This window comes from Haemorhous mexicanus, chromosome 5 (genome assembly GCF_027477595.1).
Source record: "Haemorhous mexicanus isolate bHaeMex1 chromosome 5, bHaeMex1.pri, whole genome shotgun sequence".
In the NCBI taxonomy this organism is placed as follows: domain Eukaryota; kingdom Metazoa; phylum Chordata; class Aves; order Passeriformes; family Fringillidae; genus Haemorhous; species Haemorhous mexicanus.
In genome coordinates, this window is record NC_082345.1 from 40375852 (window position 1) to 40402877 (window position 27026).

The window sequence follows — 27026 nt, forward strand, 5'->3', positions numbered from 1 at the left end:
TTTCTTGTATTTCGGCTTGGGTCCATTTTGTCATTGAATACCACTAAAGAGACCAGCTCTGCATTCTTTACTTCCTCTCATAATCTATTTTTAGACATTGAAAAGATCCTCTGAGACTGAACAGTCTCACATCTGTCAGCATCTCTTTGTATGACAGATGGTCCAGTCTCCTAATTGCCTTTGATTGCCCTTCACATGTCTCACTCAACAATGCCAGTGTCTCCATTCTACCAGTGAATCCAGCACTAGACTCAGCATTCCAGGACTCTCTCATGAGGGCTGAGGAAGTATCATCACCCCTCAGCTTGCTGCAGTGCTCTTCCTGATGGAGCCCAGGATGGCTTTATTTTCTGGCTCATGATTGATTTGTTCTGCACTGGTTTTGACACTCAGATACCTTTGTGCAAAGCTGCTTCCCAGCCTACATTATTGGTACATTACATTATTGCACTTTAGAAACCGGTATGACACACAACAGCAAGTTCCACAGGCTGACAGGGTGCTAGCAGATCCCTCTCCCTCCTCCAGAAGCCCCTTAAGAAAACAATGGGACAGTCTGTAGCTCTATGCTGAAGTCCAACCTTTCATACACTACACAGATGGGAATCTAAGGAGGAGGGTATCTTTAGCCTGGGGGCTCACTCTTTGTTGGATTTTAATTAACCATCTGCTCTAACACTTCTGCCACATAAAAGGTGGTCACAGCACACCAGCCAGCACCGAGGGTGCAGCCAGAGTGTTCCTGGCTTTCCCGTGGCTTCTGTTGCTGTCACAGCTGCAAGCATAGCTATTATTGCTGTGCCAAAAGCTGCAGCAGCTGCTATTGTTGTTGTTCACACAGCTATTTCAGCAGAGTTCCAAGATGCTTTCATGTATTCAGAAGTGTCAGCTGCCCACATGCTCAACCACATGAAAACCTGGCCCACACAAGACAAGTGCGATTCTGTCAAGTCCTTCCATCACAGGCTTAATTTGTACAAACAACCCCACAGCAGAGGAAAAAGTAAAACAGTGCCAAAAATATCTTTCCCTTTGATCTTTATTTCTCCTCATAGGCAATGGATGTATTCCAAGCCTTGCATGGACAGACGCAACCCACAATTTGTCTAGGCTACTCCAGTTTATCACAGACCACAATGAGATAGTAAATGGGTCTGGTCTCTGGGTACAGCAAGTCACCCAGGAGATAGCTACAGACTAGGCTTTTCAAGTTCCTCATATTTTAAGAGGTACCCTTCCTCAGCATTAGTTGTACTGTAGACGATAAATGAAATATCCAAGGATTTAGCTGTGAAATGCTCTTATTTTCCCCATGCAAGAAGAAAAGATTTTTAAAAATTCCTCCCATTCTATTCCACAATTGGGAGAGCAGGAGGGAGATCAGTCCCTGCCTACATCCATACAGGTCAACCAAGAAAGCCCCTGGGGTACAGTCAGCCTTTGCATTTTATTATTAGTTTGCTCTTTTATGTAATCATGGACCATACCACTTAGAGTTTCTCAGACTAATACGTAGAGATGGCATTGAGGACAGTACAGCCACTGCAAGCAGCCAGCATGTAAATATGATTTAAAGGGCAGAAGAGGACTAAAGCACCTGGATTAAAGCTGCATTGTACCATCTGCTCTCAAGGCCAGAGCTCCTTATGCACTCTGGCCTAATTTATTTGCCAGAAAATGTAGCCTCTGGGACCACTTAGGATCTTCTCTACTTACCAATTGTTTCTACCTCAAAGCAGAAACTGAGAGATGAAGATAGGATAGCCTTTCTAACCTGTTCCTCAAAGAAAACATAAAAAACCCACTAGCCTGAACAAGTAGAGCATGCAGATAGAGTATGCTTAGCTACCTTCTGCAACAAGGTTAGACAAGAATGGGGACAAACTAAGTATGCATAGACCAAAATTAAAAGGAAGGAAATGCCATACCCCAGTGGCATTTATTTGTATTTACAGTGTGAAGGCATGGAGATGTAACAAGACATGAAGGCATGTATGCTGGATGACAAGATTTCTTGAAGCATTTGCAGTGTCACATTTTGTATATCCTTAAGCACAGCACCGAGTCCATGCTTGTGAACTTGATTTTTTTATCTGTGTATCAATACAATTCCAGAATATGAATCAACCCAAACCATACAGGAGTTGTCACATAAGAAAACATTATGGTTGGTGTGACTGACCATCACTTTACAATAGCTTTTTTTCCTCAGTGGGGCATAAAGTTGTGGGATTTTCAAATACAAAAGGAGCAGAGCAGAGACTAACATGAATGCTCTGCATTTGTCACACAAGGAGAAATTCATGATTGCATCAGCCTCCACAGAGGGTAGCTGGAAGCTATCCGACAGCGATGACTAAACAGAAACTGATCTGTTGTTTGCCATTGGCACACCAGTATTGCCAGAGCTAGGAATGCAGCACAGGAGACAAATAGTTGTAACCCTATCACTTCTACATATGCATCATAATAGCAACAAACATTTCCTGGAAAGAGCAGAAAAGTAACAGAACAATTGTTTTAGCTAAGGGCAGTCAATGTTTACTTCTTGATCTTAATTTGCCACCATAATCATCTTCAGAAATCACTTAATTTCCCATACAGGCTGAAATCCCTAAGTCTCTGAAAAAGAAAAGGTGTACAAAGTGCTAAGCACTGCAGTATCAACACACTGAAAGGATTCCTTGCAGGCAATTGATTGGAGTAATTTTAAGCTTCAATCCAACTTCAGGATGGGCACAGTTTAGAGCTGAGGATTGTTTTGCAATTACTCCATGTCACAAAACAGTGGGAAAGTAGATGGACTTCAGAGGTATATCAAATACTGTGCTGCCTCTTGTAATTTGAAATATTCACCCTAGGACTTTGATTGCAGGGTGTAACTGCAACTAATACACTGGCTCTTCACCACTTAATATTGCCCCTTTAATGAAATGCTGACAGATTTTTAAAGACTAATTGTGAAGGAACTACATTTACTCTAAAAAGCTCTGGATTTTAGTTTCTTGAACAGCAACAAAAATCTTACTAGAAAATACACCTTTTTAAGAGAGGTTGTGGAGTCTCCCTTACTGGAGATACTAAAGAACTGCCTGGACAATTCCATGTAATGTACTCTAGGATGACCCTGTTTGAGTGGGGAGGCTGGACCAGATGACCCACTGTGGTCCCTTCCAACCTGACTCATTCAGTGATTCTGTGACAAGAAAATAGTAAGACAGAGTTGCTGACTTCTTAGAACTGCAAGTGAAAGGGCTAAGAACAGCCAAAGCAGAAACATGCTGTCATCTTGCCGTTCCTGTTGCTTGCTGTTCTCACTCACAGTGTCCACCCAGTTCAAATCCTCAGCATCAGTCAGCCAGAAGTTTTCACTAGAGAAGCAGGAACAAGCACTCATGGTGGAGACAGGACAGCAGCATATTACAGTTGGTGGAAAATCCCCACCCTACCCTTGGTTCCATGTTTGACTTTGTTTTGCTGCATAGAGGCAGCATCCCTGAGGCTACTGTTAAACATAAATGTCTTCAACAGCAACTGCTCCTTCCTCTGTTCTGAGATGCCAAAGACCAGTGTTGAGAGTCAAAGGTTTATTTTACTGGGATATGCTCACACCACAGTCTCTGTGGTATATGCTAAGATAATTTACAGTAACCTCACTGAGCCTGGTTTGACATCTTAAAGCCATCTTTTGACACATCACGCTCAGGTGAGTTCAGAAATATTGTAACATAAAAAACCCGTGGTCTCAGTCACTGCCCCCAGTTTCCAATAACTTTCAGGACCAGTTTATTTTAGACTGTCATCAAGTTACAAACTCTGCAACATTCTGTAAATGTAAGAAGTGACACTGTCTTCTTTCTGTACTGATTTTCAGTACACTTTTTTCCCACCTGTTGATCCATTTCCATGCAATTTTGCTTTTAATATGAGGCACTGATCAACCAGCAGTCCTGACAAAAGAATCCTTGTTTTTATACTTGATTGACCATTTGGCATTAATTTATCACAAGACTATCTTCCTGTAAATGCACTGGTATATAAAATATATCAAGATGTATTTAAGAACTCCAGCTGCAGAAATGCATTGGGAAAGTTAACATTCATGAAGCCTCTGCAAGATATTTTTGAGTATGTTTTTACAAAATTTCTTTTATCCACAAATGCCAAATAGATTATTCCTATAACATCTGACAATGTTAAGTTACTCAACTTTACAAATGCTGCATCCTTTTAAGCATTGGATTTGCCCTGCAAATGTTTTCTTTCTATTTGAGTATGACTGATAAGCTTAATGAGCTTATCTGATGAGAAAAATCCAGTAAGACAATCATTATAATGACTGTATGATCAAATAGCACTGACAGCACTTAAAGATTTAGGTATCACATGGTTTTTCTCTTATCTTTTTACTAAAACAAGCCTGATTAGTCAGTTTAAAGTTTCCTGTTCTGAAAAAGAAACTACTTGTTCTCTTCCACTGCAAGTCCCAAATTTGTTGACTTTTCAGAATGGAGTGATGGTTAACTTGAAGAAGGGCCTGCAATTTAACAGTTTCCAGAGTTCAAAAAACCATGAGTGCGGATCTGTCAGAGAATATCAACTATTTGCATCTGATGAGGAAGTAGTCCTTGTTCTCTCAAATCCTCTCAACTGAGATTTCTTACGAGTAACTTCCAATATCCAAGAATTAGGAGTCAGATCAGAGCTAGCAAGGACACACCATTAAACTTTCAATATTATCTCTTCACTGTTTTAAAGATGGGATATGGCCAATTGTTAGGGAAGACTGCTGTGAAACTGGTACCCATTATCCTTCCTTGTCATGCTTTTAAATTAAACATCTTTTGGGTAACCTACAATAAAGTATTAAAATCCCTTGAAAGGATCGGTGAGACTAGATACACAAAAAGAATTATTTGTCAAGATGTAAGAAAAGCTCCTCTTGAGTTAAAAAAAAGGTTATCAAACTGGGAGGAACTGGGTATTACTGCTGTAGTGCCTATCATTGTCTGCAGGAGCAAGAGAAGCAAGGAGCAAACGTGCACTTCCTTTCTTGCACAGCACCATTTCCTGTAGGAGTCATTTGGCAACACAGATCAATGCAGCCAAGAAGTAGGAAAAGAAAGAGAAGCCCTCTTTTCACAGAGACCCTGCAGCTGCATCACATCCATGTTACTTGCCTGAATGCACAAAGCAGTGGAAATAGACTGAAAAAATAATTGTTTTAATCTATCTTTTAACATCCTGATATTGAATAAACACAATCTAAGATCTAAACTGGCCAGTGGAATATGAACAAGTATGCTGTTCCTCCCAACAATCAAAGTTTTAGTTTATGGCTGTATAACACAGCAATCAATTTAAGGCTTTGGCCAAGTTAAGGCTCTGGCCAATTTAAAAAAACCTAAGTCTTAAAAAAAAAATTAAGACTAGAGAGATCAGCTTGAAAAAAGTTTTCATTTTAGAAGTAGAGCAATTTAGCATTTTGATCATATTAAAATAAAAATTTTAATTTAAAAATTTATCTGAGCCAAGATATTTTCTGTTATCTTAGGCAGAATAATACTTTGTCATAATGTTGAATTTTTCATGGACGGTCACTTTTCAAGCCATCTCAAGACAAGAAACATTCCAAATTCTCCACAACTCTCAAAAATCATCTCCATCTCATTCCGCTCAATACAGGGGCCAATGACAGCTTCAAAAACACAGGAGCTAAGAGTATACATTGTTATTTGATAGAAAAAGCCTAAATTTATTAGACAGCTACATCATGGAGATGTACAGGCTCGCCTGTATGGAAGGAAAATCCTGGTGTTGAGCAGAATCCGCCAAAGAACAGCAGAAGCAACTGCCTGGCACTGTTAGCACACTAGCTATTGAGCTAGTTTAGGGACCTTGTTGAGCTTGCACAGCAAGTAGTGCTAAGGATCTTGTTCATCATCTGTAACTCCTTGACACAACTGCAGTAAAAGTTATCCTCATAGCATGATGTACTTCCCGACTTCTCAAGAAAGACTCCTAGGATTTGATGCAGACTAAGAATTACAAAGTCAGTGAAATATAAATAGTTAACAAATTAGCATATCCTAATAAAAAGTTTGAAGCAGGTTAGTATTGTGCCTGAAAGCCTGCTCAAAGTTTGTTGCAGTCTCTTTAAAGAAGGAAAACCAGTATTTCACAGAAGTAGGAACAACCCCCAAGAAGTGGTATTAGAAGTCCTGATACTGCCATTGCTGAGACTCTCTAGCAACTTAAAGAAAAGGTTAACTCAGCATCTTACTCAGCAGCCTACCACCAGCAACCTCAGTTTTTCCAACATTCCTTTTTTTCCTACTTCTCCTTTTCATCCCACTAAAAGCAGAAAAAATGGGATGTGGCTGGCTCCAACTCTTATTCCCATACTCTACTGCTCATATCACTTAACTGCTTTCAGCTTATCGAGATTCCTGACCTGCATTTTTACGTTTTTCATTCTGACAGCATCCGACATTTTTGGCAAACTCTATTTGAGATCTAAGCACTTTCCATAATTCACACCTTTTTGCAAAGTTTTTTTCATCTGGTTTGGGATCTAAAGTAGAAATTTAATAACTAAGTTCTTTAAGAACTGTAGGCAGTCTTCTATGTGGTAGAATGCAAAAATACCTGTCTGCACAATGTGTGAACACTGAAGGAAAGCATGTAATATAATGAAGGTAACACTCAATTACTCAAGTGCTTCCAAAGACCATCCCATACAGTTCATCTGGCTATTGGATACCCCCATTTTGGAATCATGTGCAAGACCACTGCTAACCAGATGAAGCCATCTCTCCCAGTCTTTGCAGCTAGTTACAGTTATCTCCAAATATGACACATCTGAATTTGCATGTCCTTGTCTGAATCAGTCTATCCCACCTTTTATAGCTTCTGAAGTAAAGTCTAAGTGCAGTATACAGTGTCCCTAAATAACATCCAGCAGAGACATACTGCATTAAAGCTTTTGGACTTTGGCTTGTTGTATTTCAGCAAGTGATAAAGTCTCATAGGCAGCTCATGTATTCACAGTAGCAGCATCAAGACTGTGAGCAAGCACTTAAAAGTTGTTTTAGAAAGGTATTGTACAAAGTTATACCATTTTATTTTAGTATGTATGTGAGTAATCTCGGTCAAGATACACCCTGAGGAAGTGTGCTCAGTGTTGATTTACACATGCTATAGTGGGCGTCTGGTATCTGCCCCACAACAGAGGTACTTCCTAAAGACAGCCAGCCTTGTTCTCTTTCACTTCTCAGAAGAATGAAAAATAGCTTACTTGTTTACAGCCACAGAAAACATCTCCTTCAGATGTACAAACTAGGCAATCTAGATCAAATGCAAGATTCAAGACTCTTGAAAAGCAAGTCACATACTAGTAACACCAGGTTACTTAAATAAGATCCTGCTCAAATATAGAAAACCAAACTATTTGTGCTTTTCTGTATGTCAAGTGCAAAAAACACTCTTGGTATCTTTGACAAAGATGCTTTTTCCTGGAACTGTTGTATTTTGTCTGCTAACAATGAACAGCTGAAGTCTTATATAAATCAGTCTAAACAATTCATGTTTTCACTTCTGTCTAGTCTTCAACTAGCTTCCCTGACTTCACAAAGCTATACTTTCATCCAGTTATATAATGATACCCTGAAAACACAGGTTTTAAGTTTCATAAATCAAGTCCAACCAAACCACAGCTTAGACAGGAAGGTTTCCAGTGAATATTTATGTTGTAGCTTAAGAAAGAAAAGTGACTTGACAATTTATTTTAAAAATATTTCACTAATAGCAAGCAGAACCTTTTTAGTATTGCAAAATTGTGGACTTATTTATCCCCATCTAAGTTCTCAGTAGTAATAGTTTTAACTCTATAAGAGACTTAAGAGCTAGTACCAACATGCCTTCATTAGTTTTGTAATTGACAGAAGTCACATGGGATGCCCCTACCACACAATACACTAAAAACTCTTTAGCTGCAGGCAGAAAGATACATTCTACACACTGCTTCAACTATGTCTAGTTGAAGTTGGGCTGTTAGGGGTTTTATTTGCAGAGATGGAAAAAAATTAAATTTGAATCAAAAAACCTGAAACTCCTATTCTGAGGCAATTCCATTCTTGAACATCAAGACCTGACAATTTCACTCTTCATATATTGTGTCACTTACAAGGCTGATTGTCAGATACCAGCGTTAGATCAAACCGATCTGGTTTTCAACTTTGTCAGAGCTCACTGTTGTTAAGGTAAGTGAAAGGTAACAGTGTTGCTACATGGTGACACATATAATCACAGATTTTAGGTTCACACCAAAGCTCTGTACAACCAGGAAACTTTATCTTCACTAGCACAAACAGACCACCCTTCTTCACCATGCAGACAAACACAGAAGAGCACAGCAATGATAGTCTAAGAAAAGTATCTACACCACAGTTAAGGCAGGAAAGGAGAAAATGCACCAGGATCAGTCTGTATCAAATCCCTCTATTATTTCAGAGGAAATAAAAATCAGATTGAAGACAGCACACTTCTTACACAGACTAATTCATTACTACTACTTTTTTGTGTATCAGAACATACCCACACCATTCAGTGCATTCATATGCAATACTAAATCTACCTTTCAGAAAAAGGAAGGCCAAGGATATTCTACTTTGTCATAGACATCACCTTTACTGTTTTTCCAAGCATGACAACTTAAGTAAAAAAGTCAGAGCACAAAACATTTTGAAGTTTCAGCTACCACCACCTGTGTTCTTTTGTGATAGTAGTTTACATATTTTTTTCTGAAAACCCTCCTCCTGAAACTTAAATGGGCATTTTCAAAACACTTTACAGGAGAAAGAGCAAGTTGGGAATAAGTCCAATTCTGCCTAGAATCCCCTTAGTTACAGCTACATCTGGCAAGTTTCACATCTTCAATTTAATCACTCCAAATTAGAAGTTCTAGTTAATGCCAATTAATTGTTCACTCAAGGCCTACAGGGAAAAAAAATATGCTCATGAATAGTTTATAATGCTGTCTTTGGAAACAAATGTATTAGAGCAGCTAAAGAGTTTCCCATGCATCTGGTTTGCTGGCTACCAGATAGATGAGGGCTAAAGTTGCTTTGACTTTCTGGGGATCTTCTGAGAGAACAAAGTAACTGCAGAGGCAAGGTATGTGCATGCACCAACTGTTTTAGCTGCAAGTCAAACACCTCAACGCTAAACAGCAGTTTACAGAAGCATTCTCTTCCAGTAAGGGGATACTCTAAATACTGCTGTTTGCCAGAAAGGGATTAAAGAATTGCTGTAGCTATGGATGTACCCAAAACAAAGCTGTTCTCAAGGCAGGGGAATAAAATGAGTAATTTAACAGTGCACATGAAAAGCTTGCATCTTTCACTGACTTATTCACTTCACAATCACAGACAAGACTGATGTACATATTTCTGCACCTGCAACTGTAAAAGCAGATAAAATATTTAATATGTAATTTACAATGTATTTTATCAGCTTGGCATACAGATGAACAGAATATATCAAAGTAGTTGAGTTATAGGCTTGTGGAGGCCCTGCAAAAATATTAGTTCAGATATCTGCTAATTTAAAAAAAATCAATTTGCATTTTAGAAGTGATACAATTCCATCTACCACAAAGTACAAAGAGCTGCAAAAACGTATACCATTCCAACAACAATGTATATAAGTTATTAAATAATGATCTGATTTAAAAGAATATAAATGAAGCCTTTAAGTAGGTCTTTTCTACATGCATATTATTTCTCATTAAAGAAAAATATGTAAAAAGGCCATTGGTAATTGCTTTGTTAACCACTGTAGAAAACGCCAATTCTCTGGTCACAGACGCCACTAGTTTAGCACTTAAGGTCTCTGCAGTGTTACATGTGATTATTTTTAAATACTGTTAATTCTATTACTCCATTGGTAAAGAATGTGTGACTTGGAATATGGCAGTCTTCATATTGAGAGGGCAGTGATGCACAGTTTTATAATTATCCAGAAGAACAGCACCCTCCGCTGCTCTGTACTTGTGGCTCATCATCAATGATCTGTACACCTCGCCTTGCTATTCCTGACTGACTGGAGCCATTGCCTCTTGCTCTCTCATCCACTTGAGCAGTTTCTATCATTCCTGTAAAGAAAGATGTGTATTAGATTACATTCCATTGTATTTTTACATTACGACTGTTATTGCTATCTGAACTATGTGCACAGAGACAAAAGTTCAGCAAGAGTGGTTCTCCCATTTATTATGCAGAACTAAGTACTCAGGTATCACATGGCATAACTGCAAGAACATATAAATCTTTTTTCTAAAGCACCCAACATACAGGAGCTCCTGCTAACTAAGGGAGACCATAGTGATCCTCAGGTGTCCTGGAGTTAGCAACTTCAAAAGCTAGATTTACACACCCATATCAGTAACACTGTTAAAAAAAAACAACCAAATAAGCAAAAAATCCCCCCCCCAAAAACTCCAAGCAACTTCCTCCTCAGAAACGCACAAGACCTTTTCCTTATATTCTTTTATCACGTAAATACAACTACTAGGATGACTCGCTTGTGTTGGATTTTCATCCCACATACCATGATATTTACCATTTGTTGAGATTTCTGTGTAAAACTTGCACCATTAGAGCTTTGAGTTTATGATTTGTATTTGACATAATTTGAGAAGATTTTTCAAAAAAGTATGAAACAGAGGATTTAAAGCAAGCAGTGGTGAGACCAGTAACATGCAGTTTGATTTGGGTTACTACTCATGCATGGTAAATGGAACAGCAGTCGGTGCTCCAACAAAAGACCAAGACATTTCTGCAGTAGAGCATGAATTTGCAATACTGTAAGCATCCATACATCAAGCTTCCAGAGCTGTTACAGAACATAAGTGGCTTGAAGTAGACTGAAATGAAGTCAGTTCAAACTTTGCTATATGGCCTCAAAAGCATTTCTGAAGCCTGAAGCATTTTATGAATGAGCTCCTTACCAACAAACTACATAATACTTACTTTTGCAAAGGTCAAGAAACAGTTCTTCAATTCCTTTGTTCTGTTTAGCTGATGTATGATAATGTTTTGCTCCAACAGATTCAGCATACCTGTAGAAATGCAGATATGGAGCCTCACTGTAGTAAAGGACTCAATCTTTCTAAGCCACTTTACAAGAAGGAGTAAGATCATCACAAGAGGTTTTATTCTGACTTCAGAGTTAATCTACATATGCTTATTTGATACAAAAAAAGGAGTTATGTGTTTAAAACTGCCAGGACTGATGCAAGACACTAGATGAAATTAAGAAAATTTCATGTCTAAAAAGAGATTTAAACTGCAAACATTGACTTTATTCACAAACAACTCTCAAGCTATAGTTTGGTCAGCCAGGACACCCTATGACTCAGATACTAACAGAACACTCAACAACTGGCAGGCATAAGCCAGCAGTGCCTAGCTGGCTGCTATGTTAACAGCATCACGAGTTTATTACTCCAGCATAATTCTGCAATGACTGTTTCTATTAGTAATAGGTGTGACTTACATTTCTGCTTCTTGCACTGAAACATGTCTCTCTTTTTCCAAGTCTATTTTGTTACCTGTTGAAAACAAGTTAATCTTTTAAGTGTTTGTACTCTAAAATTACCCAGAAAGAAAGCAGACATGTAATCATGGTACTCCATTTTCTCAAGCTGTTCCAGTACAGACCAGCTCTTACATAGGTCTCACTTTCAAGAACACTATGATTTGAGAATCTCCTTTCACACAAGCATTTACAGGCTATAAAGTGCAACTTCCATAGAGAGATGAGGACAGCTAAATGCCTCCACCTAATTCAGCCTTTTGCCCTTTTTTTGTGATTAGTGCCTTGCATGTGCTGCAGAGGTAATTTTTGTAGAATGTCCATGTATCTAGCCTCATGGAAGTATTTTAATAATTAGATCAGATTCAAATCTAAACCCTGCACTTCTGTTGCATTCCATTTGCATTGAAATTTCCAATCTTTAAGAGTCACTCCAACCTGCAAGCACTCAATTATCAAAACAGACAAGCACCTAGTCTACACGACTGAGAAAAGTAATGAGTTTGAGTACTTGAAAGAAGGAAAAGATAAATTTTTTGTTAATCTACAGTCTGCAGGTGTGTGTACCATGAACTTCTAATAGTGTATAATTCAACAGCTTATTTTTTCAATCAAACTCTTATTTTTCTCCACGTGATCTACTGAAACTTCTAGCTCCAGTTTAATTTTAAATATCTAACAAAAGCTTTACCCCTTCACATGTACAAGCTGTCAAAGCAGCATTTGGAAGATGCTATTAATGAAGAGATGTTTCCAATTCAGTCATGTTGAAAAAGACTTACCTACTATACATAAACAGATTTCATTTCCCAACATTTTTCTTAATTCCTTAACCCAGTTTTTTACCTGCAAAAAGAATAGAGGTGAGTTTGTTTTCGCTTGATATACTATTAACTTAGGCAGTGTGGAACCATCCCATTTCCTTCATTAACCATCTACTCTAAACTTAAAGCAAAAATGTTTAGAGCACCATAGACGAAAAAATATTCTTTAGGTTGCTACACATGGCCCTTGTTCAGCAGGTTTTATTTCACAGGTGAAATTAAGAGCAAATTACTTGGGTAAAATTTTTCAATTACTCCAAAAATATAACTCACCACACTCAATATAGCAAGTTCACTGCATGGGCCACTTTAGGTCAGATGTGAGATCTTTTATCAACAGGCACTTACTGACAGACCACAAATAGTACTTTAGAGGTAGAGGCACCTGAACTAAGTTTTTCAGGTTAGATTATAACAGATGTTTATTTCATGAGAGAACAGATGGGACAAGCATGTTGAGTCAGCTGATGGTAAGGTATCTGTTAACAGATCTGTTGTCATGAAAAGTTTGAAAGTTGTATCATCACTGCATTGACTTAGGAACTGCTATTTTAAGGGAATAATTGTGAAGAGAGGCAATCACTTCAAGAATCTAAAAAAAAGTTAGGCTACATGATCCAGTAGTACTTCTGCAGTAACTTCTGTAAATCAGCTTTCCCTCTTTTCTTCTGCACATTTAAATGTTTTGGTATCACAGGGTTTTACTATGTAGGACTCAGCATGAAAAGGCACAAGTTGAATTAGTATCCACAAGTCATCATCATTCTGCAGGTGGCCACAAGTGTTTACCTGCTAGCACAAGTGCTTTATTTGTTCTACACCAGACTATTTAAATTAGTTAAACTGTTGTGGATCTGTACCCTTTCACCATTTCTATCACTGCTAACCCCCCAAGCCTTGCCCATGCAATCACACTTTCTCACTTCTCTCTACAGAAGTCCAACTGGTTTTGCTGAAAGTCAGAAACAAACTTGATTAAAAAAGTGTCACCAGTTTTCATCTGAAAAATCCTATAGAGTGGTAGCACAGATTGACACAGGGTGGAAAAAACTCACCTGATCAAACTGATCAAGTAACAGAGTCATCAAATAACTAGCCATCAAATTATATGTTTTGATGGGGATTTGACAACAAATAACTAATCACAGAGAAGGTAATGTCTCCACTATCACGTATTGCAATTTCACAGTTCTCAGATCTGTAAAAGGTCATGTCACTTAGGATCTTTTAGTAATTTGGTTTATACAGTAAAGATCAGTATGGCATACCATGACAACAGTCCAGGTTTATGTTTACAGCCTGTCACAGGTAACTTGCACAGCTACATCACAAATCATTCTGAGTTGGAGGGGACCCACAAGGATCATGAAGTGCAATTCTTAAATGAATGCCCCATACAGCGATCAAACCCACAACTTTGACATTATTTGCACTGTGCTCTAAGAAACTGAGGTAATGCTTTGGTGTTCTTTGAATAACCTGATAGCAGGGAAGTCAGTCTTCAAAAGAATACTAATAAGCTGTATACTTCCATTACATGATCTACATTTGCAAATATAATATATATTGCCGAAAACAGAAGACTTCTGTTTACACATATCACAAATTATCTTTCAACCAGTTTACAGCTCAGATGTAAAAGCTGCCCAGTACCTTTTGAAAAGAGTCTTCATCTGTTATATCATACACTAGAATAGCGCCATTTGAGTCCCTGTAGTAGATAGGCCCCAATGCATGAAATCTTTCTTGACCGGCTGTATCCTGCATTTAAAATACACTTGTTAGCATTTAAGACAAAGCAAACAAGACTGCAAGGAACTCCAAATACTTTATTAACAAGTGCCTAGCACTTGTGATATAGTAAGCCCAAGTCACTTTTTTTTTTCAGAAAACATTCTAATTAGCTAAGGAGGAAAAAAATAGAAACATACCCATATTGCAAGGTTTACTCTTTTTCCACCAATATTTAGTTTCTTCGTAAGAAAAGATGCCTGGAAAGCAAAACAGATTAGAGTTAAGTTTTACACACCAAACACATAATTTGACTTGAAATTAATCAATAAAGCATCAGAATCAATAAAAGAAATTTCCAGATCAAAAGACTCTGTAAGCAAGAAGGTTAAGTCAATACTAAGCCAGTTAGTAACTTCACTATAGTTTGCCAGCAGTCTATTCTAAACAAATTTGAGTTAAGCCAATCATTTACTACATTTTTTTTTTTTTTTGCAGTTGTTTTGAATGATTTGGGAAGGATGAGCTGTGTGGAAAGACTCTGAATTCACAAGACTGATAAGTTTAAGCTGAACTCAAAGCATTTCACATGACTCAGTGAAGTAGGAACAAGCCTAACAGGATTTTTTAATCTGTAGGAATTAGGCAAAGTAGTTCACTATTACTAAGATCCTAGAATCATAAACAATTGTTTTATTACTAAATATCTTGGAACATGAATATTTCACAAGTTTCCTTGTCTGTAACTTTCACCTTTTTTGCTGAAGTGAGCCTACAACTCACCCTCATCTGTTTTTTGGTTCTGTAATTTTGTTTGTTTGAACTGAGAAGCTTCAGAATAAGTATAAAAGCTGCTTTAAAATTCTACTCCTTTAACTTCTGGAAATATTTTACAGGACCAGAGCACATTGCAAGGTTAATCTAATTTCAGTAACTTGAGTAGGCCTAGTTTCCTCCAAACTTGCATGATTCACATTTTCAGACACCACCTCTGTTACCAGGTCTGTAATTTGACAGCTAAAACCGGAATATAATTTAACACAAGTTTTATGGACCAGAAGAGGGTCTCAAGGTGTTGATGCATTAGCAACCTGCTCTCCTCATTCTAAAGACTAGCAGTAACATGTTATATCAACCAACTCAGTTACCAAGGGCTAACTTTTTTCTTCTGCCTTAAATTATAGTGAGTTTTCATTTCAGTTTTAACTCAGTTTGCATTTGGGTTCAAACAAGAACTCAGTAGTATTTTATGATACATTCATCACAGATTATTTTAGGCTGGATTGCAGCAGCTCAAGAGGAGTTCTCTGTACGAGCACTGAGCAGCCACAGTACCAAGAGTCACATGTGTGGAAAGTGTCCTGGGCCAGATGAGCTGCTTGACCCAGCTTGCTGCTTAACTACACAAGCAACCAGAACGCACACAGGAGACCACAGCAGTTCAATGCACAGCAGCCTAAGCTGCTGTCAAAGTGCCTTTCTGGAGTACTGCCTATGTTACAGTTAAAGTCATTCAACATTTAGTTGCTAGAGCAGCTCCTGCTCTTCAGCTACTTCCCTGCCACCTGTATGACCCAAGATGAGATGATTAAAAAAACTCTTTCCATCTAAGTCGTACCTTCCCCCAAACCCTTCCACAAAGTCTGATAAAAAGAACAAAGAGAGAGAACAAACCAGAAGAAAACCACTTTCCAAGAACAGATAGCAAAGCACTGGTCGTTACACCTCTTGTGTTCTACATAACTAAGGCATTAACACTACACTACCCTCTCAGTCTACAGTGAGGAGACCCACTGTAGCGTCAAAAGTCTGGAAAAACTTCCGGCCAGCACATTAAATGGATTTGGCCCTCTAAACAACCTGTAACAAACAGCTTAACAGAAGAGTAACAAATCTTCAACATCAGAAAGCTTTTCATTCTGTAATTAAAAACTCTAAAGAACGCAGTTGATGGCTTTCAAACAGCTGTCCCTGAGGATTAACTCATCAGTAGTCTTCATCATTTGTTGTATTACACCACAGTTTAAAAGCTAGAAGCTTGGAGGCAACTTCAGAAGTTTTAATTCACCAACACTTGGGCAACAAGGAGAGAAGCTATTGTAGGCACAATGAATCAAGCTTACCTGACAATATTTTACTGATCTGCTGTACTACAGTACTCAATATTCTACTGCAAATCTCAAAGGAAAAGCTCTTCTGAGCAATGTTTGCTTTTGTCATAACACCAACAATCCAAACCTGCTTAGTTGATGCAAATTCCACACAATTGTTTGAGAATCAATTTCTGAGAAGAAAAAAAATCTTTCACAGAAAGGGGATTTCTATTTAAAAACACAGAGAACTCAGTATCCATAAAGACATATCATTGTACCTTTAGAAACGACCCAGTTAATAGCACAAGTATATCTCCTATCTGACAGAGCAAAAAACTGAAGTAGGTTTATCTACATAGGTAAGTTTTACTTCAGTATAACCTGCCCTTCAGGTACTACAGCTTTTGATGGGAATACTGTCTTTTATCACTCAGATATAGATTTTCATTTTTTATATACCCAAGCACTAAAATACTCCTATATGCATGCTTTTTTGTATTGCAAAAACATCCATAACCATCCATAAGGAGACTGTGGCAAGGGTATTTAGCACTGGGCTATCATAACTGCTCTTGTATTAAAATTTGATGATTTTGTAATGATTAAGTTTTAGTTTATCTAAAGTCTTAGGCCTATAATCAAAAAAGGAGAGACAGCATCCTCTATCAGATACTCTGATAACAAGCAGGTTTGTCTCAAAACAAGATTGGAACTTGGTATTTGAAGCAGTCACAGTTAGTACTGAGCAGAAAGCTTTGTGAACATGCTGGAGGAAACCATCAATACTATACTACAGATATAATTCTTCATTCTTCTTTATTTTGTTCAAACACCTGAAGAATACAGTTAGCAGGCTCTGCTCATGAATTAGTAGGTATGGGTAAGTTTAGTGCATTTACCATCAATAAAACATATTTTTACATCCACAGTGGCAAACATGCCAAAGACAAATCAACTAATATCTTTTAACCTTTCAACTCACATATACCCCTCCCAAGCCATTCTGAGGGAGGAAAAAAAAAAAAAGGCACGTGAATAGCAGGACTACACAGTTTTTAGAATTTTGGGAAAACCCAACACATAAGCAAGAGCCTCAACTTCTGTTTTAAGATAGTTTAGAGAAAATGTCAGTTTCCAGGATTTTAAAGTGTGTCAAGTTTCAAAATCAAAGCCCTTGACTACCTTTGTTAGGTAATTACACATAGAAAAAGCTTCAACATTTTCTCTAATCTCCAAAAAAATTACTGAATTGAGTACTACAAATCTGAGTTGTGACTCAATTTACAATCAGTAGCTATTCTCCATATTATTTTAATTACTATGACAGTTCATTTTTGCTAGGACTCTCAAAAACTCACAGGAACGTGGTTAATTCAAATAGAAGTAATTTCAAACAACTCTGAAGCTTCTAATTTTCATATTTTGACTCTACTGTCTTATGACTGGTTTGAAAAATACTTAGGCACTTAGAAAAGAATAATGCAATTATAAGAGCTAAAATTGCAATCTTTTGATGTGGCTGTAGGAAATATTTTCTTTCTTTTAATTCTTTCTTCTATGAGCTCAGTTTTGTATGCCCACCAGGCCCTGCTAGGAGCTGATAAAGGGGCTTGAGTAGAACACAAGGAAGACACAGCTGGAAAAAAGTCTCCCGAAATCACTGCACGAAAGCAGGTGTGTGGCATCTGCCCTTGAGTGCTTCATGTTCAACAGAAGCAGGTCAGGCATACAAACACTGCAGACAGCACTGAACTCCTTTATGTTGTCTTTCACTCACCCCCCAGCTATCCTGATAACCAAGACAGCTTTTCCAGTTTATGCCAAGCCCATCAAAGCAATCAGAAACTCTACAATTACAACCACATCAGCAGCTCTCTTGGGTTGGATATTCTGCAATCCTCCACACATTTAAGAAACCAGTATTGAGAAGCTGTATTTATCCTGAGTAATTAAATAAAAAAAAGTATTTACCAAATTAAAAAACCCAGTAGGTTTATTCTTAGAGTAATTCCAGCACAGCTCAAACTGATATCAATTTATAACTTATAATTACTGTGCGAAGATGAAAGCACTTCAGTATTTCAAACAATGGAATCAATTTTAACAGCCCTGCCAGGTCTGCCTACAGGTTATAAATTATATTGTGTGCAAAACCCCCTACTTTTCCTGCATCAGCTTATCCACAATGCTCTAACAAGATGCTTTCTTCTGTGAATCAGGAGCTACCTTCACTTCATTATGCAGGTCATCAACACCTTAAGTACATGACTTGATACTAACACAGCAGCACATTCCAGCAGCCCCCTAAATCAGAGGAGGTTCCAGTGAACTCCAGTGGGGGTTGAGAGAGGGGAGTGGGAAGGGAGGAGAAACTGCTCCCTTTTAGTCAAAGTCTTCTGTTACTAGCACCAAAGAAACTTACTTATTTGGGTATAAAAAGAATTACTTCACAGTAGAATAACATCACTAGATGAAGTTTCCAGAAGGTTACAGTCTCACCACCCTTTTTGTTGCAAACATACTGGAATAAAGCACTATGCAATACTTTCTTATTTTAAGTAAAGTTATTGTGGATAGAGAGCCTCTTGTCTCAATATCTAGTGATCTCTTCATATAATTCATCATTGTCACTCCGTTGCTGGACCAGGAGCAAAGTATTTATCTAATTTTGGCTTTATTGGAACAAAAGGAATTTGGTGCATTACTTTGAACTGTTGCCATGAAACAAAGCAGCCTTATCAGATTAAGCCTTCTATCATGAAAAAAAAAAACCAAACCAACAAAGGATGCTTTGCAAACATGTTACTTCATTGCTTAATCAGATACCCTAGTTTCTCTTCATCTTATTTTTAAACTATCTTTTAATTTGATAGTGGAAGAACACACTTCATTTTTTTTTTTTTCTAGAATAGTAAGATATAGGGAAATAAAAATAATAAAGATAATGAACTTAACAAGTGCACATGATGCACAGTAAGATTCAACAGCAATTGGCATTGTATTTTACATATACATCACTAAGATGCATATGTGGCCAAGGAAACTCCGAACAGAAAAGCAAACAACTTGATAAACAATGAGCAGTCAGTTGAAAGACACAGGTAGCAACCACAAACCTGGTTAGGGTGGAGAAACAAAAGCTCAGTAGGAACTGCAAGCACGTGCTTCCACTCCTCAACATATCCCTCTCCAGACAGTGAAAACCAAAAGCTCTGGAGCCACACTATCTACAGACATTTCCTATCAGCATTTTGGAGCAATTTAAAAGTGTGGTTTATCATATTTGTGACCAAGCCTGTATTCCAACCCAGTTTTTGCTCATAGTTTTAGGTTTTCCACTACAGATTTAAAGAACAAAAAACCACAAACAACAAACATAAGCGTCACCACATAACAATCTACTTGGACCTACTCTTAAAACGTGGGACATGAGAATTCAGCTACACGTGACCATTTTGATGCACTTTAACTGACTGCCTGCTCAGTGCTACACTTCTGCTGCACCTCTGACACCTACAAGCTACCAGGCATCTCTGTGGCATACCAAGCATCAATTGTGGCATGACAACTACAAATAGCTTCCTATAAATACCTTGCCTAGTAAACCCACCAAGAGTATAACCCAAAAGCTGAGTTTGAACACAGGATAACAAAGTCTAAAACATATTCTTTTTACCTCTTCCCAGCAAAAATGGAGTTACATTATCTGTTTATGAAACATTTCCTGTATTGCTTCTAGTGCATCTATAATGCTGCTTTCATTTTAAGGGCAAGTTTCACTTTGAATTACTTCTGAGATACACAATTCAAGAAGCTTCCCCTAAATGCATTGGAATGGCACATAACTACCTTAAAACTCTTTTATTTTTAACAACACCTACTATTTCTTCTGTACTTCAAGAAATTCAAAATTAGTTCAAAACCCACTACTGGTCCACCAAGTGGCATGGTTTGTTTATTTACTTAAAAAACCAAATATTAAGAGTGGCATACACTGAATCCACACTTCCACCTATGCAAGGTGACATCCTGAAAGACTTAACATACCACTCACAAAACAAACTTCAAAACATGTTTTCTGAGACCATGTAGTAGAGTACAAGCAGTTCATTTTGTACCACGGCATACATGCCATCCATCACTGACTAGCAGGCCTGGAAAAAACCCATTACTTTCAAGCAGGCACCCTGTCACATTTCTTGACTTTGTAGCTCTTTATTACAACAGACAGTACTACTGAGAATCCAGCCAAAATTCAGGGAGCTGCCGTGACAAACAGTTCAGCTTTAAGAATCTTTCCCATTATTAAAACATAAGCCCTAATCTCATAAACCATTTTGTGAAAGCTGTTCTCCTTAAACAGAAACGTTTAGATAGTGCTAATGTTAGGATTTGAGAACATGAGGAAGACTATGATTAAAAGAAACGCAGCACATATGAAACACTTAGTCATCAGTCCACTAACAATGATTACAATAACAACATTACTTTTGCATCATACTTTCCAAGATTCAAATGAAGACATTCATATACGTAATTGGAAAAAACGGAGCAGTTAGTATGCAGAGTAGAAAGAGGCCTAAACATACTGAAAGCTTAAATCGGAGGTGTGAAAATAAAGAGAAAAGGGGCTTCCCGCAAACTCGGCAGGCGACAGGCACCATTAACGAGCGGCGACGGTGGCTCGGGCTGCCACTAAAACTGCAGACAAGACGCGGCCAGCAGTGCGAGGAGGTGCGCGAGGTGAGGGGAGAACAACAGCGGGACCCCCCACGCCACCACCCCGCCCCGGCCCGCACCTGCAGGGTGGTGATGTGCTTATCGTTGAACTTGTTTTCGCAGTAGCGCAGCACCAGCGAGGTTTTGCCCACGCAGCCCTCCCCGAGCAGCACCACCTTGAAGGAGAAGCTGCGGCCCCCGGCCGCCGCGCCGGCCCCCGCCGCCATCCGCGCCCCGCCGCCGAGCCGAGCCGCGCCTCACATCAACGGGCCGCACCGCGGCGCCACCGCCGCCCACCGGGACGAGGGCCCGCGGGGGAGAGGGGCCGGCGGGGATGGGGAGGCACCGACGAGGCCGCGGACACAGAGGCTGGAGAGAGACGCGACACCCGAACCTGCCCGGCGGCCGCGGCCCCGCTGCCCCTAATGGCGGCTTCTTCCTCCTACGTCACGCACCGCCCGGTCACGCGCAGCCTCCGCCGCCAATGGGAGGGGGAAACGCAGCGGCGGCGGGAGGCCCCGCCCCCTCCTGGACTGCTGGGCGGGTCCGGGGGCGGGGCTTGTGCAGGTAGGGGATCCCGCGCGCGCCCTGCGCTCCAGGGTTCGTTCCCAAATCCCGCGCCGAGGGCTCCCGGGGAACAGAAAGCCTCCAATAAACACCGGCGCGGATTTTGTGTGGTTTTCGTTCCTGTGAACTCAGCTACACTAGTCTCTAAATGTTTGCAAAACAAAAGTCCGTAATAAAGTGCTTTAAAGCAGGGATGTGGGAGCAGGTGAAGAAAAAGGCGGGAGAAAACGTTCTCGCGTCGAGTTCCTTGCTTGCCGGGGTCCAGCAGAGTTTCATACACAAGAATTGGATAACTGCCTTGCAAAACTGGGTATTATTCCTCAATTAAAAGCAATCCTCACAAACCAATCCAAACAACTGCAGCGAAACTCTCTCTAGTGATCTATTAATGGTAAGAAAAATAATAGCTATGAGAAGGCTTCATTGTGCAATTTCCTTTTTCTCTGTCAGATAGTATTAATGTATGAGAAAGAAAAGAGGAAAGGACAGAGCATGCATCCAGGAGAACAAGGACTGGATTTCCTGGAGTCAGAAGCCTCATCACTGAACAGTATCACATTCACCTAGAATGGATTGCTTTTATTTCCTCCAGAGGTAAGGAAAGCAAACCTCTGCCATGGTGCAGAGTCAGACCATGCATTTCCCACTGACAGTAGACTGCTGCAAGTAACCACAGTATTTCATCCTTTCTGTTCCCCTCTCTGTGATCACTGCTTTTGTTGTATGAGAAGTCCTGTACTTTCAAAACTTCAGTCACTTGTATTAAATAAAACTAAAAGGCCGATCTGGCTGAGAACAGAAATTCTGTCAGAGCTACCAGAAGTGTCTCGTCTCACTGTAATCTCATATAAGACTTTTAAAATCTAAACTATCTGTGACTGTTACCAAATTATTTTAGTGATGTTACTTTAATTTGGGTAGTGTTTGTTTTGTTTCAGAGAATTTGAGAAGAGAACGGCTCTTTTACCTTCAATTTATTTTGCTTCCCCTTTTTACACAGCTTCCTAAAAACACTTGTAACAGACCTTCTGTGTTATCTGTGTTGCTGAACACATCTGCCTGAGAAATGCCTTTCAAGATGTATTTTATATTTCATGAAGATACGACAATACTCTCTATGTTATCAAACCAAATCAAATTGTACTACTGTATCCATTGCCATGACCTTCGAACATTTCTCCTAAGACTGCTCAAGTCTTTTATTTCACAGGTGGTGTCATCTCTAAAAGTGAAAAGAATGTTCTTCTTTCAGCTTGCATTATTAGATCTCCTTACAAAAATATTAAATGTGTTAGTTCCACTGTAAACTTAAGTGAATGCAGAAGCTGTCAGTGGAGATACTTAAGTTGGTCAAACATACAACAGCATAAACAGCACCTCCCAAGCTCCCAACACACAACTCATTTCTGGGAGCATTATGTATTGAATATTATAAGGGTAGGAGTTGATTTGCAGATGATGTCAGTCTTTTTTTCCATTTTTTCCTTTGGAGACTATTTCTGAGCATAATTTGATATACTTGCAGAAAAACGTTCTGAATTTATTTGATTTCCTCAGAAAATAATCATAATACAAAATCTCAGCCAAATAATATACAGTTGTAAAAGATCAATGTCCATAGGAGTACAAGATGGCCAAAAAAGCAAGAAATCAGACCAGGGGAAAAAACCCCGACCCAGTAATAACAACAAAAAGCCACTTAAAATGAACTTAATAATATTGTCAAAAAGAAAGATTCAGATTCAGAAGACCAAGAATAAAGGGGAAAGGCAAAGCGAAAAGAAAAGAAAAGAAAAGAAAAGAAAAGAAAAGAAAAGAAAAGAAAAGAAAAGAAAAGAAAAGAAAAGAAAAGAAAAGAAAAGAAAAGAAAAGAAAAGATAATTTGTAAAGAATCTTGACCTGGAGGGACTCTTCTGAAGGTGTTTTTCCCACTCACTCACTGCTGAGAGACTCCATGTACCCATGGGGATGTACTTGACAGGTTCAATAATGTCCTTGGGAGACTTTGTGCAGCATAAAATTTTTTTCTGATTTATAGAAATAAGTAAAACATAGAATCTGATTTTTACCTAAGAAACCATGCCAGCAAGGAACAATGTTTTTTTTTTTTTCTTGTAAAGAAAAAGAGTATTATATTCTAAAAGTTCAGGTCTCCATCTTGAAGTGGCATTGTCTGCAAATGTCATTTCCCCAGGATAAGCAGTTCTGAATTCTTTGCCACTTTGCATTATGGTTTTCACACACCCATGGCAATGCTGAATAGCATCCCCACGCAGTCGAGGCAGATCCCCTTCCTGAGAAGCAGCATCCTGGACGTATGCTGAGAACAGCAAGCATGCTGCTCTCCCTTTAACCGACCCCTTACTGTTGGTGTTTCTACTTTCAGGGGCAGAGACAATGTTCCAGCTCCAAATGAGAGGCCCCACCCTCTAAGAGAGAGTAAACCAATGGCTTATAAAGAGTAATAGTTTTAAAGTGTCAGAGTTACAAAAGACAAAATTTCCCTTCTGCAGGAGTCTGTTTACTAGATGAGTGCTGTAACAGTATTAAGAATGAAAACATTAAAAAAAAGAAAAAAAGGACAAAGAAATGCTCATTTTAAACACATATTGGCAGACCAGCGAAATTCCAGAGGAAGGCAGAACTGGTTAAAATTTAAAAAGTAAAAATGGGACCCATACAATCATAAACTACCTAGAATAGTACCAGTCATTGGCAAACCTTGTTTAAACAGTCTTGCCAATGTTTTCAAGCACAGAAGCAGGCAGGTTCAAGAACAGACCAACAGGGCTGAACTCACTTCATGGGATATATAAAGAATGGAACTTTGCACCAGAATAACTTGTTGCTGCGTGGTACAGCAGGAGATGGGGACATCAGTGGCACTGTAGGCTTCCTCAGACTCTGCTCAGGGTGGGAGAGAAGTGCAAGTGAGATCTTGCAGTGTGCTGACCGTGGGCCACAGCAGTGATAGCAAAAGGGAAGTTTTCATTTTCTGGCTGATAAGCCAGCAGATTTTCCAAGAGCTTCTGTTAAGGAATGGAAACAGAAAGGAAGCGTGGGTGCCAAAAGGGTTCCTGAGGGACATCCTAAAACCTACCAGTGTCAGTGTTACTGAGCTTCAGCTAAGCAGTGAGGAGAGGATAGGAATGAGCTGCTGTGAGCAAAATGGGCCTGTTTGGAATCATGGAAGGCTTACTTAGTCACCTATACATCTTCATCCAAATCATCTTCTGTCTAACAGCAACCTGTCCACAGACCTACTCTTTGGCAATGGTAATTGCCTGTTGCACGCAGGCTTGCTCAGCCCTTCTGTACACACAAAAGCCCTGATACACCCATCTTCACCATGGCAGTCACACCTTCAGCTGTGGGGAGGAGCAGATGATGACACAAAGAAAAGCAATGACACAAAAGAAAGACTAATAATTAAATGAAGCATTCAACGTGTGCCAGTCAACAAAATCTAATAGAAAATTAGGTCTCATCAGAGAAACCTAAGATGACATTACAGTCTTTGGCTGTTCAAAGGTAGGGCCAAATTAGCTGTACTAATTTTTTCAGGAGCTTGACTTAGTACCCACATGCTAACAATGGGAAAAAAATTATTTTTTGATGCAAAGAAAGACAAATTTATTGCATGAAGAACTGGATGAGCAGTTCAGAGTAGTTACTGGTGGGACAGTTGGCTTTGAAAACTGATGTTTCCTTCAGGTCCTTTTGAGTTTCCTAAATGGCCTGTAAAGTAAATATAAAATCAATGCTAGTCAAACTTGAAGCAATATGGCACTGTCAGTGTGATACACAGAGACAAGAATGGGGTATCCAGTAAAAACTGTATAAAAAGCAGTCATCTGAAAATGAAAAGTGGAAATGTTATAAGGAATACAAAAGTGTTACCTCATAGTCAATGTAACAAATTCGATAGTCAAAACCTAGCAGGTATCTTAGTATATGACTGCAGCAAAAGGGCAGAGGTAATTCCTGGATATGAAATAAGGAAGTAATGAATAAGTTTTTAATCTCAGTGCATGACACTGATAAAAGTTGTACTGGAATTTGGCACACAGTTTAAAAATAGGGCAGAGAAAAGGAAAGGGCACACCGGTCAGCTCATCAGTGCTGTAGCAGGAACAGGCACAAGGAAAGAACTAATAGCAGGAATCTAAAGCCAGACACATTCAGATTCAAAATGAAACACAAGTTTTTAATGACCAGTTACCAAGTGAAACAAATAATTCCTTATTTTCTTACAGTTTTGCTTGAGGGGTGTTGGGTAGCCTGGTGACATGAGTTTGGCCAGATACAGATTGCATTTCAGGCAGTCCCCAGGCTCACTTCACAGGAGATTAACTATCTCTACCAGCTCTCACATCTAATACTAGTTTCAAATAATTTTATGTTTTCAATATTGTATTCATCATATTCACTGCTGAGAAAAGATAGTCAGAATTATTAATGGCCCAAATGAGAACCACATCTCACTAAAATGTAGGGCCTTCAACTAAGCCTTCTAAAATTTAGAGGAAAACTTGTATTCTAAATATATACTTCATGGGAATTAATGGAGAAATCCCAAGACTACACTGTATGCTTTAAATTGAAGCAATTTATCCCAAAGTAGCCTTTAAAACAAGGAAAAGACTTAATAAACCATTTTTTAACATTATCATTCAACTCCTACCATTGATATAAAATATATTGCTGCACTCTTAAAATACATATGCATATGCAGACACTTTCCTTTGTGAAGGGTTCCCTGAAGTGTTTTGCTCAGCAAACACTTGTGATGAGCAGGTAAACAAACCAGCAACAACAATTACATTGTCAATTATCACCTTTGCTGAGTCCTGCATTTTAAAATATTGTCTAAAGGACAAGTGACTGGACACAGGATGATCATGTAAACTCTTAAAGCAAGTGCTTTCCTTTCTGTGACTGAACAAATGGAATTGAATCAGCTAGCCTATTCCTTTATTCATAATTTCTTCCCTTAGAAATTTCTAATTAAAGCCAGTGCTTCTTTTAATTACACTAAGTAACCCAGTTTCAAGAAAGTCACATAGACAAAATGCCAAGAAGACTTTATCAAGGTCAAGTGCATATCTCTTTCAGCAGAATGCTTCCCCTGAAACCAACATATTCTTGCTGCTTTGACCAATGAAATATTTTCTTTTAAAATGTTTGTATTTTGTTGTTAGAAGTGGAGAGCTGTAGCGATAGAAATATTGGTCACACTTTCTGTATAGAGAAATGCTAAAGTATGTAGGACTCCTGCCCCCATGCCTGAAGCAGGTGATGCCCCAGGGCATTGTGAGGGGCTGAGGGGTTACATGTGTCTTTTCAATTCTGCAGGAAAAGAGAAATCTTCTGTGCTGTCAAGAGATTCTGAACATGAATGGTCCTGTGGGGTCAATCATTGCCTGATTAGATCAGGATTACACTTTTGAGAACCATGTTGTAACAAGCAGTAGCAGTGATGTGTTTCTGGCCAAAG

At 38.9% G+C, this 27026-nt stretch overlaps 1 protein-coding gene across 1 annotated transcript; it reads right to left on the bottom strand.

The window, feature by feature from the left end:
- Positions 1 to 8483: 8483 nt before the first annotated feature.
- Positions 8484 to 21399, bottom strand: RAB21 (RAB21, member RAS oncogene family). Its single transcript, XM_059846908.1, has 7 exons — positions 21043 to 21399; positions 14351 to 14410; positions 14073 to 14180; positions 12378 to 12441; positions 11557 to 11611; positions 11031 to 11119; positions 8484 to 10153 (listed from the first exon to the last, which is right to left on the bottom strand). Exons 1-7 carry the CDS (start codon positions 21187 to 21189, stop codon positions 10014 to 10016), a joined length of 663 nt encoding a protein of 220 aa, XP_059702891.1. The 5' UTR covers positions 21190 to 21399; the 3' UTR covers positions 8484 to 10013.
- Positions 21400 to 27026: the final 5627 nt, after the last annotated feature.